The sequence below is a fragment of the Ranitomeya variabilis genome, chromosome 1, assembly GCF_051348905.1.
Source record: "Ranitomeya variabilis isolate aRanVar5 chromosome 1, aRanVar5.hap1, whole genome shotgun sequence".
NCBI lineage: Eukaryota > Metazoa > Chordata > Amphibia > Anura > Dendrobatidae > Ranitomeya > Ranitomeya variabilis.
This window is the reverse complement of record NC_135232.1, coordinates 1,159,436,327-1,159,449,066: the sequence shown is the minus strand read 5'-3', so window position 1 is coordinate 1,159,449,066 and position 12,740 is coordinate 1,159,436,327. Positions and strand designations below refer to the sequence as shown.

General features: G+C 45.5%; 1 protein-coding gene across 1 annotated transcript in view; it reads right to left on the bottom strand.

The window, feature by feature from the left end:
• LOC143793436 (uncharacterized) overlaps nt 1–12,095 on the bottom strand; it is a 63,745-nt gene extending 51,650 nt beyond the window's left edge. The window contains exon 1 of the mRNA XM_077280392.1: nt 11,751–12,095. Within this exon, the coding sequence (XP_077136507.1) occupies nt 11,751–11,796 (46 nt within the window). The 5' untranslated portion in view covers nt 11,797–12,095. The remainder of the gene's footprint in view (nt 1–11,750) is intronic.
• Between the last annotated feature and the right edge of the window lie 645 nt (nt 12,096–12,740).

The following is a 12,740-nucleotide window of genomic DNA, read 5'->3' as shown; positions in this document are numbered from 1 at the left end:
CAAAGTGGCCCTCGGGCGTATTAAATGCGGTTTTCCACTCATCCTCCTGCTTAATTCGCACCAAATTATACGCCCCACGGAGATCTATCTTAGAGAACCACTTGGCCCCCTTTATGCGAGCAAACAAATCAGTCAGCAGTGGCAACGGATATTGATATTTAACCGTGATTTTATTCAAAAGCCGATAATCAATGCACGGCCTCAAAGAGCCATCTTTCTTAGCCACAAAGAAAAAAACGGCTCCTAAGGGAGATGACGAAGGACGAATATGTCCCTTTTCCAAGGACTCCTTTATATATTCTCGCATAGCAGCATGTTCAGGCACAGACAGATTAAATAAACGACCCTTAGGGTATTTACTACCCGGAATCAAATCTATGGCACAATCGCACTCCCGGTGCGGAGGTAATGAACCAAGCTTAGGTTCTTCAAAAACGTCACGATATTCAGTCAAGAATTCAGGAATCTCAGAGGGAATAGATGATGAAATGGAAACCACAGGTACGTCCCCATGCGTCCCCTTACATCCCCAGCTTAACACAGACATAGCTTTCCAGTCAAGGACTGGGTTATGAGATTGCAGCCATGGCAATCCAAGCACCAACACATCATGTAGGTTATACAGCACAAGAAAGCGAATAATCTCCTGGTGATCCGGATTAATCCGCATAGTTACTTGTGTCCAGTATTGTGGCTTATTGCTAGCCAATGGGGTGGAGTCAATCCCCTTCAGGGGTATAGGAGTTTCAAGAGGCTCCAAATCATACCCACAGCGTTTGGCAAAGGACCAATCCATAAGACTCAAAGCGGCGCCAGAGTCGACATAGGCATCCGCGGTAATAGATGATAAAGAACAAATCAGGGTCACAGATAGAATAAACTTAGACTGTAAAGTGCCAATTGAAACAGACTTATCAAGCTTCTTAGTACGCTTAGAGCATGCTGATATAACATGAGTTGAATCACCGCAATAGAAGCACAACCCATTTTTTCGTCTAAAATTCTGCCGTTCACTTCTGGACAGAATTCTATCACATTGCATATTCTCTGGCGTCTTCTCAGTAGACACCGCCAAATGGTGCACAGGTTTGCGCTCCTGCAGACGCCTATCGATCTGGATAGCCATTGTCATGGACTCATTCAAACCCGCAGGCACAGGGAACCCCACCATAACATCCTTAATGGCATCAGAGAGACCCTCTCTGAAATTCGCCGCCAGGGCGCACTCATTCCACTGAGTAAGCACAGCCCATTTACGGAATTTCTGGCAGTATATTTCAGCTTCGTCTTGCCCCTGAGATAGGGACATCAAGGCCTTTTCCGCCTGAAGTTCTAACTGAGGTTCCTCATAAAGCAACCCCAAGGCCAGAAAAAACGCATCCACATTGAGCAACGCAGGATCCCCTGGAGCCAATGCAAAAGCCCAATCCTGAGGGTCGCCCCGGAGCAAGGAAATCACAATCCTGACCTGCTGAGCAGGATTTCAGGGACAAAAACAACTTGCAATTATTTTTGAAATTTTGAAAGCAAGATCTATTCCCCGAGAAAAATTCAGGCAAAGGAATTCTAGGTTCAGATATAGGAACATGAACAACAAAATCTTGTAAATTTTGAACTTTCGTGGTGAGATTATTCAAACCTGCAGCTAAACTCTGAATATCCATTTTAAACAGGTGAACACAGAGCCATTCCAGGATTAGAAGGAGAGAGAGAGAGAAAGGCTGCAATATAGGCAGACTTGCAAGAGATTCAATTACAAGCACCCTCAGAACTGAAGGAAAAAAAAAAAAAAAATCTTCAGCAGACTTCTCTTTTCTCTCCTTTTTCTGTCAATTAATTTAACCCTTTGTGGCTGGTCAAACTGTTATGGTTCTCAATGGCAAGAGAACATAGCCCAGCAAACATAAGAACTAGCTCTTGGAAGGATGGAAACTAAACTGACCATGAACTAAACCTGCCGCACAACTAACAGTAGCCGGGTAGCGTAGCCTGCGTTTTATCCCTAGACGCCCAGCGCCGGCCGGAGGACTAACTAATCCTGGCAGAGGAAAATATAGTCCTGGCTCACCTCTAGAGAAATTTCCCCGAAAGGCAGACAGAGGCCCCCACAAATATTGGCGGTGATTTTAGATGAAATGACAAACGTAGTATGAAAATAGGTTTAGCAAAATTGAGGTCCGCTTACTAGATAGCAGGAAGACAGAAAGGGCACTTTCATGGTCAGCTGAAAACCCTATCAAAACACCATCCTGAAATTACTTTAAGACTCTAGTATTAACTCATAACATCAGAGTGGCAATTTCAGATCACAAGAGCTTTCCAGACACAGAAACGAAACTACAGCTGTGAACTGGAACAAAATGCAAAAACAAACAAGGACTAAAGTCCAACTTAGCTGGGAGTTGTCTAGCAGCAGGAACATGCACAGAAAGGCTTCTGATTACAATGTTGACCGGCATGGAAGTGACAGAGGAGCAAGGCTAAATAGCGACTCCCACATCCTGATGGAAACAGGTGAACAGAGAGGATGATGCACACCAGTTCAATTCCACCAGTGGCCACCGGGGGAGCCCAAAATCCAATTTCACAACAGGCTCCAGACCTACTGCCTCTCCTTTCTATCACAGGACCGCTCCCTTCAGCCCGAGCCTTCTGTCCTTCCACTACTATACACAGTATAGAACATGTTTTTCCTTCAGTTAGAGATTACCGAGCCATCCCTATATGGCTCCTAAGAGGACTCATCACTAACCCCTACGGGTTCACTTCCTGTCCTCATCCTTCTATTAACATTATTGAACATTTCTTACAATTAACTAATTGGTTACATTTAACTTTCACATATCAACACTATTACTTCTTCTTTCAAAGCATCATCATTCCTTAAGTGCTATCGATGAACATCCCCTTTAAGAGGGGACCAAGTCTCTATGAGGTAGTGCAACTTTTCAAGCTGCAAGTCCGTATGCAGCAAGGACTCCAGTTCAAGTTCCAATAACCGTATCTTCGCAAAGAGTCCGTCTTTTATATAAAACCAGTAGAGAGCACCTTTAAGAAGGTGCAACTATGTACAAGAAGTTTGTATCATGCATTGTTCATGATTCAGCAGTTTTTGAGAACTTGTGCAAAAATTAGAAAACAAACCAAAAAGCAATAGGGATCCTGGGTCAACAAAGGGATCCCTTTAAGAGTTAACCCTGGACGGGTTTAGCAGCAACGTAGCAGAAAAACAATGAACTATTTACAATCATTAATGCAGAGTTTTAAGATCTTACTCTTGTGATGCAGAAGGTGGTTTCTTAGGTGCCATCAAATCAGCCGGTGTCTGGACTTGAAGGCTAATCCTGCTTGCAAGTTCAGTAGCCGCTACAAGGCGTACGGTGGTGACAGTAACAAGATCTGGAAAATCTGGATCAGTCATGATCGGGGCAACAGGTGGCGCTCTCTCAGGCTCACACCGTCGAACGTTCCGGGCGCACCATCCTTGTGCATTCCGATGACGGGTGTAGGTCACCTGATCCCCTTTTTGCAATGGATCCCCATCTCGGCTGCAACAGGGAGTTTTCACGTTGTAACTAGTAACAAAGACATCAGTTGGTAGCCCCGGATCCTGTATGGAGCCCCATCCCCTCTTCGGGTGGTAGGCCAGCACAGTTCCCCGTTTTACCACGTCTTTCCTGCCGTGCGCAGACTTTCTAAGTTGTGTATCATGTTGTTCGGTCTCGTCTCGATCTTTCCAGTGTTGGATTAGACATTGCTTATACTGTTCCCAGGTAAGTACCGCAAGGGTGAGGCTCTCCCCCGGAGCTCCATACGGCTCGTTCCAGGGGGTGTCCCACCGGAGGATCACCCCGTCCGGGCCTACATCTATGGGTTCCCCCATCTTGGTCGGTAGTGGAGGTAGCAGCTTCCCCATCGCGTTGGGGGTGAGGACTACCCGCTCCACTGAGAGGAAACGGTTATTGTTGCTGGGGTGAGGAGCGGTCACAGGAGCGGGATCGGTCAGGGGAGCCGGATCGGTCGGGAGAGCAGAATCAGCCGGGGGAGTAGGGGTGCCGTCCATACCTGCGCCTGATGTGATTCCACCGATGTCGATCTGTTCCGTTGACGAGGACACTGGAATCGGCTGCAGCCCGGACCGCGGCTCTTCCGGAGTGGCCTCTTGATGTGGCTCCGCCCTCCATGGTTCCGTGGCTGGGATAGGTAGGCTCGGCTCCTCCACTGGCGGCTCCAAGGAGTTCAGGTCCCTCACCGGCGGTGGACGCGAGTCTGTCTCTGATGGGTGAGGGCAAGCCGGGATCACCTCGCCATTGCTCGGGCACTTGCTGCTCATCGTCGCTGTCTGGCATTCGGCGGCAACGCATGCACCTGGCTCCGCCATTTCTCCGAGGTCGGGTTCCTTCTTCACCTCGTTCCCGCTGTTGCAAATCAGGGGGCGGTTCTCCTCTGCTGCTGGGTAGATCGTCCTCTCGCAGCAGGAGTCGGAGGGGGCAGTCGCTACTTCTGGCGCCGCTTTGGTAGTATCCTCCCATGGCACGCCCTTCTTCTTCCTCTGCGCTCCCTGTGACGCTGCAATGGCGGCGACTTTTGGCGGAAACTTTTGGCGGTAAATGGCAACACACAGTCTTTGCAATAAAGTACAGTCCAAACACAGTAAATCACAGTTCCAAGGCACACATGACCCGATTCTTCAGGCTTAAGTAGATCCTGTTCGTGACGCCAAGTTGTAGCGCCCCCACTGCCGCAGGGCCGAGGGGTACCCGGTACCGGGCCTCTGAGTCTCTGCTCTGGGGTTGTCATGGTGGCTAGGCCCGGTCCGTGACCCTGCTGGTGGGGGGGGGGGGCGACGTACAGTAAATAATAGATGTGGATAGTGGTAGTGGTGGTGGTGGTGCGGTGCAGTAAATAACGAGGACACCAGGTTGCAGACTCTTTACCTCTTTACTGAAGGTCTCTGGGTCCTCAGTCCAGAATAAGGTTCACCAGGCTGCGCAAGTCCGGCCGGGCCAATGACACCTCCAGAGTTCTCCTTGCAGGTGGAAATCTGTGCCTTCCTGCTAGCGCTATGTGTTGTGGTCCTCCCCTGCTGTGCTTACGGGATAGTCCCCACAACTGTTGTGTCTGTTTCTCGTGTTCCCTCACAACTCGTTCGGATGATGTTCTTCTCCTCCGTCCCTCCCGGTGTTATGGTTGGGACGGCACCCGTATGACGAGTAGGCTCAGAGCTCTTCCGGGACCCTAGAGTCGCCCCTCTCCTAGTGTGCCCCCCATGTCTTCATAGGTGATGTATGTGAGACAGCCCGCGTGTGACTGACTGTCCTGCCATTGGTTTGAAGTATTGCCTGAAGCTGAATATAGTAATACTTCCTCGGCGTTCTGGCCGCCGGTTGTGCGCCTCAGTAGGATGTTGCCTCGGTCTTACAGCACGATTCCTACTGGTATTCTCCTTGCTTTGATCTCGTTTCTCACTCAGCACAATATATCTCGCTTCTAATCCTTTCTTAGGGCACCGCCGCTATGCTGAGCAGGCACGGTCCCGTGACGTTCTTTCTGTTTGCCAGGCCTCTGTCAGGGTCCCAAACCTGACAGGGACCCTACCGAATCTTCCCCCACAACACCCTCTGCCACAAGGTGTTGCCTGGTTCCAACCCAGTCAGCTTTCTGAACTAACTTCCTGCCTGACCCCCAGTTTACCCACACGGTGAGGAGTGGCCTAATAAATAGCACCCTTAGCTCCCCCTGGAGGCCCGGCTGTGAAATGTATTGGTGTCTGTGATACCTGGTCAGATGAACTCCTTCAGTGCCATCAGACGTACCATAGCCCCCCTTAGCGGCGGAGCCACAGTACTGCAACGACCAGGACTCTGGGGCGCTGCACTAACCCTAATCCCAACCCTAACCACACCCCTAACTCCAACACACCCGCAACCTTAACCCTATCTTTAGCCACAGCCCTAACCCTAACTTTAGCCCCATCCCTAACTGTAGCCCTACCTCTAACCCTAGCCCTAACTCTAACCCTAACCCTAGCCCTAATGGGAAAATGGAAATAAATACATTTTTTTAAATTTTATTATTTTTCCCTAACTAAGCGGGTGATGAAGGGGGATTGATTTACTATTTATAGAGGGTTTTCTAGCGGATTTTTATGATTTGCAGCTGTCACACACTAAAAGACGCTTTTTATTGGAAAAAATAGTTTTTGCGTCATCACATTTTGAGAGCTATAATTTTTCCATATTTTGGTCCACAGAGTCATGTGAGGTCTTGTTTTTTGTGGGACAAGTTGACATTTTTTATTGGTACCATTTTCGGGCACGTGACATTTTTTGATCGCTTTTTATTTCAATTTTTGGGAGGCAGAATGACCAAAAACCAGCTATTCATGAATTTCTTTTGGGGGAGGCGTTTATACTGTTCCATGTTTGGTAAAATGGATAAAGCAGTTTTATTCTTCGGGTCAGTACGATTACAGCGATACCTCATTTATATAATTTTTTTATGTTTTGGCGATTTTATACGATAAAAACTATTTTATAGAAAAAATAATTATTTTTGCATCACTTTATTCTGAGGACTATAACTTTTTATTTTTTCGATGATGATGCTGTATGGTGGCTCGTTTTTTGCGGGACAAAATGACGTTTTCAGCGGTACCATGGTTATTTATATCTGTCTTTTTGATCGCGTGTTATTCCACTTTTTGTTCGGTGGTATGATAATAAAACATTGTTTTTTGCCACTTTTTTTTTACGGTGTTCACTGAAGAGGTTAACTAGTGGGACAGTTTTATAGGTCGGGTCATTACGGACGCGGCGATACTAAATATGTGTACCTTTATTGTTTTTTTTTTTATTTAGATAAAGAAATGTAGTTATGGGAACAATATTTTTATTTTCTTTATTTAGGAATTATTATTATTATTTTTTTTTTACACATCAAAACTTTTCTTTTTTACATTACACATTGTCCCAGGGGGGGACATCACTATATAGTGAGAGATCGCTGATCTGACACTTTGCAATGCACTATGTCAGAACAGCGATCTGACGTGCACTCCTCCAGGCTTACAGGCGCCTGCTCTGAGCAGGCGCTTGTAAGCCACCTCCCTGCAGGACCCGGAAGTAGCCCCGTGGCCATTTTGGATCCGGGGCCTGCAGGGAGGAGACGCTTGGTACAAGGTGAGTACATCGCCTTGTACCGAGGGTCTCAGGGAAGCCTGCAGGGAGCCCCCTCCCTGCGCGATGCTTCCCTATGACCCCGGAACGCTGCGATCATGTTTGATCGCAGTGTGCTGAGGGTTAATGTGCCAGGGGGATAGGGGTTGATCCAGGGAACTAGTCTGACTGCCATATGTGGAGTTGGAAGGAATTTTTTTCCCCAATGTGGAGCTTACTCTTTGCCACATGTTTTTTTTGCCTTCCTCTGGATCAACATGTTAGCGCATGTTAGGTTAGGCTATGGGTTGGACTAGATGGACTTAAAGTCTTCCTTCAACCTTATATATATACCCTGTAACATTATACTTTTCCAGAAAGGTATCCAGTCCCCTCTTACATTTTAGTAATGAATCACTCATTACAACATCATACGGCAGAGAGTTCCATAGTCTCACTGCTCTTACAGTAAAGAACCCGCGTCTGTTATTATGCTTAAACCTTCTTTCCTCCAGACGTAGAGGATGCCCCCTTGTCCCTGTCACCGGTCTATGATTAAAAAGATCATCAGAAAGGTCGTTGTACTGTCCCCTCATATATTTATACATTAACATAAGATCACCCCTTAGCCTTCGTTTTTCCAAACTAAACAGCCCCAAGTGTAATAACCTATCTTGGTATTGCAGACCCCCCAGTCCTCTAATAACCTTGGTCGCTCTTCTCTGCACCCGCTCCAGTTCAGCTATGTCTTTCTTATACACCGGAGACCAGAACTGTGCACAGTATTCTAAGTGTGGTCGCACTAGTGACTTGTATAGAGGTAAAATTATGTTCTCCTCATGAGCATCTATGCCTCTTTTAATGCATCCCATTATTTTATTTGCCTTTGTAGCAGCTGCCTGACACTGGCCACTGAATATGAGTTTGTCATCCACCCATATACCCAGGTCTTTTTCATTGACGGTTTTGCCCAGAGTTTTAGAATTAAGCACATAGTTATACAGTGGGGCAAAAAAGTATTTAGTCAGTCAGCAATAGTGCAAGTTCCACCACTTAAAAAGATGAGAGGCGTCTGTAATTTACATCATAGGAAGACCTCAACTATGGGAGACAAACTGAGAAAATCCAGAAAATCACATTGTCTGTTTTTTTAACATTTTATTTGCATATTATGGTGGAAAATAAGTATTTGGTCAGAAACAAAATTTCATCTCAATACTTATAATATATGCTTTGTTGGCAATGACAGAGGTCAAACGTTTACTGTAAGTCTTCACAAGGTTGCCACACACTGTTGTTGGTATGTTGGCCCATTCCTCCATGCAGATCTCCTCTAGAGCAGTGATGTTTTTGGCTTTTCGCTTGGCAACATGGACTTTCAACTCCCTCCAAAGGTTTTCTATAGGGTTGAGATCTGGAGACTGGCTAGGCCACTCCAGGACCTTGAAATGCTTCTTACGAAGCCACTCCTTCGTTGCCCTGGCGGTGTGCTTTGGATCATTGTCATGTTGAAAGACCCAGCCACGTTTCATCTTCAATGCCCTTGCTGATGGAAGGAGGTTTGCACTCAAAATCTCACGATACATGGCCCCATTCATTCTTTCATGTACCCGGATCAGTCGTCCTGGCCCCTTTGCAGAGAAACAGCCCCAAAGCATGATGTTTCCACCACCATGCTTTACAGTAGGTATGGTGTTTGATGGATGCAACTCAGTATTCTTTTTCCTCCAAACACGACAAGTTGTGTTTCTACCAAACAGTTCCAGTTTGGTTTCATCAGACCATAGGACATTCTCCCAAAACTCCTCTGGATCATCCAAATGCTCTCTAGCAAACTTCAGACGGGCCCGGACATGTACTGGCTTAAGCAGTGGGACACGTCTGGCACTGCAGGATCTGAGTCCATGGTGGCGTAGTGTGTTACTTATGGTAGGCCTTGTTACATTGGTCCCAGCTCTCTGCAGTTCATTCACTAGGTCCCCCCGCGTGGTTCTGGGATTTTTGCTCACCGTTCTTGTGATCATTCTGACCCCACGGGGTGGGATTTTGCGTGGAGCCCCAGATCGAGGGAGATTATCAGTGGTCTTGAATGTCTTCCATTTTCTAATTATTGCTCCCACTGTTGATTTCTTCACTCCAAGCTGGTTGGCTATTGCAGATTCAGTCTTCCCAGCCTGGTGCAGGGCTACAATTTTGTTTCTGGTGTCCTTTGACAGCTCTTTGGTCTTCACCATAGTGGAGTTTGGAGTCAGACTGTTTGAGGGTGTGCACAGGTGTCTTTTTATACTGATAACAAGTTTAAACAGGTGCCATTACTACAGGTAATGAGTGGAGGAAAGAGGAGACTCTTAAAGAAGAAGTTACAGGTCTGTGAGAGCCAGAAATCTTAAATGTTTGTTTCTGACCAAATACTTATTTTCCACCATAATATGCAAATAAAATGATAAAAAAAACAGACAATGTGATTTTCTGGATTTTTTTTTCTCAGTTTGTCTCCCATAGTTGAGGTCTACCTATGATGTAAATTACAGACGCCTCTCATCTTTTTAAGTGGTGGAACTTGCACTATTGCTGACTGACTAAATACTTTTTTGCCCCACTGTACATCTTATTACTTCTAGCCAAGTGCATGACCTTACATTTATCCCCATTAAAGCTCATTTGCCATTTATCAGCCCAAGCTTCTAGTTTACATAGATCAGCCTGTAATATAAAATTGTCCTCCTCTGTATTGATTACCCTGCAGAGTTTAGTGTCATCTGCAAATATTGAAATTCTACTCTGAATGCCCCCTACAAGGTCATTAATTAATATGTTAAAAAGAAGAGGGCCCAATACTGACCCCTGTGGAACCCCACTGCTAACCGTGACCCAGTCCGAGTGTGCTCCATTAATAACCACCCTTTGTTTCCTATCCCTGAGCCTACTCTCAACCCACTTGCACATATTTTCCCCTATCCCCATTATTCTCATTTTATGTATCAACATTTTGTGTGGCACCGTATCAAAAGCTTTTGAAAAGTCCATATACACTACGTCCACTGGGCTCCCTTGGTCCAGTCCGGAACTTACCTCTTCATAGAAGCTGATCAGATTAGTCTGACATGATCGGTCCCTAGTAAACCCGTGCTGATACTGGGTCATGAGGTTATTCCTCTTCAGATACTCCAGTATAGCATCCCTTAGAATGCCCTCCAGGATTTTACCCACAGTAGAGGTGAAGCTTACTGGCCTATAATTTCCGAGTTCAGTTTTTGTCCCCTTTTTGAATATTGGCCCCACATTTGCTATACGCCAGTCCTGTGGTACAGACCCTGTTATCATGGACTCTTTAAAGATTAATAATAATGGTCTATCAATGACTGTACTTAATTCCTGCAGTACTCGGGGGTGTATCCCATCCGGGCCCGGAGATTTGTCAATTTTAGTGATTTTTAGACGCCGCCGTACTTCCTGCTGGGTTAAGCAGGTAACATTTAATTGGGAATTTTTATCACTAGTCATTTTGTCTGCCATGGAATTTTCTTGTGTAAATACTGATGAAAAAAAGTCATTTAGCATATTGGCTTTTTCCTCATCCTCATCCACCATTTCATCCAGACTATTTTTAAGGGGGCCAACGCTTTCATTTTTTAGTTTCTTACTATTTATTTTGTTAAAGAATATTTTGGGATTATTTTTGCTCTCTCTAGCAATGAGTCTCTCTGTCTCAATCTTTGCTGCCTTGATTTGCTTTTTACAGAATTTATGTAATTTTTTGTATTTATTTAATGCCTCCTCACTACCTACTTCCTTTAATTCTCTAAATGCTTTCTTTTTGTCACTTATTGCGCCCCTTACAGCTTTATTTAGCCATATTGGTTTCCTCCTATTTCTAGTATGTTTATTCCCATACGGTATATACTGTGCACAGGTCCTATCCAGGAGGCTAATAAACGTCTCCCATTTTCTTTGTGTACTTTTATGTCTCAGGATATCGTCCCAGTTAATTGCACCAAGATCCTCTCTCATCCGTTGGAAATTTGCCCTCCTGAAGTTTAGTGTCCTTGTCACCCCTCTACTACACATCTTATTAAAGGAGACCTGAAAACTTATTATTTTATGATCACTATTCCCCAAGTGACCCCCAACCCTTATATTTGATATGCGGTCTGGCCTGTTGGTTAATATTAGGTCTAGCAGTGCCCCCCTCCTTGTTGGGTCCTGAACCAGTTGTGAATGGTATGCAAAGTCTAAGAACTGTTGTTCCAAACGCGTCTGCCCACATTAGATTCCTATATGGAGGTTGTGATTTTTTAAGATATGTAACTTTTTTAATGAAAGATAGAGCAAGTGGTGGAGCATGGATTCAGTGGCTCTGAACTCTGTCACATTTACTATCAGTATCTCGCAATTAATGTGGTCCAATGACAGACCGGCCCATCTGGAACTTAGCAGATTTGCCCAGTGGCCAGTATGGCCATGTGAACATTGTTGATTATGCCACATTTCTATGACCTTAAAACAATTACAAGGATTCCTAATGCATCTTTATAATGTTACCTTGATTTTTCAGATTTTTTTGTATGAGAGAAAAGTAAAATATGTTCTTACCTGGATGTTTCACTTGGAGGGAAATCAGTTTTCTGGCTGACTTCATTGTTCTCTTGTGGTTTGTGGTGGCCTTGGAATGTGGTCAATCTCCCGGACTTGTGGTTGGATCAGTAGAGTCAGTAGAACCCTGATGTAATAGAAAATTTGTTAGAATAAATCTATCCCGTGTGTGCTGCGTCCGTTACCAATCAAGAATGACACCGCACAGCCAGGTGACAGAATAACACTCCGTCAATACTGATGCTTTATTATGGTGACATATGATTTTATAGTCGTATATAGAAAGGGGAGGTTAGTTAAGGATCATATGGTCAAGCGTCTCTGTTATTGGTTATCTAAATATATGGAATATTGTGATTAAGCAATTAATGTATAACTATCGCTTTTTCTGTAATTAAGCCAAAGGTTGAGAAATCTGATGTTCAGTTCCTCTTTATTTCTGGAAAGTCCCAAGGCGTTGTCTGGTCTGTGGTGGCCATTTTAAGGAATTGATTATAAGGTACATAGTAGCTGTTAGTGTAGCGCCCCCACTGCCGCAGGGCCGAGGGGTACCCGGTACCGGGCCTGTGAGTCTCTGCTCTGGGGTTGTCACGGTGGCTAGGCCCGGTCCGTGACCCTGCTGAGGGGCGTACAGTAATAGATGTGGATGGTGGTGGTGGTACGGTACAGTAAATAACGAGGACACCAGGTTGCAGTCTCTTTACCTCTTTACTGAAGATCTCTGGGTCCTCAATCCGGAGTACGGTTAACCAGGCTGCGCAAGTCCGGCCTGGTCCAATGGCACCTCCAGAGTTCTCTTTGCAGGTGGAAATCTGTGCCTTCCCGCTAGCGCTATGTGTTGTGGTCCTCCCCTGCTGAGCTTACGGAAAGTCCCCACAACTGTTGTGTCTGTTTCTTAAGTTCCCTCACAACTCGATTAGATGATGTTCTTCTAATCCTCCGTCCCTCCCTGATGTTACGGTTAGAACGGCACCCGTATGACGGGTAGGC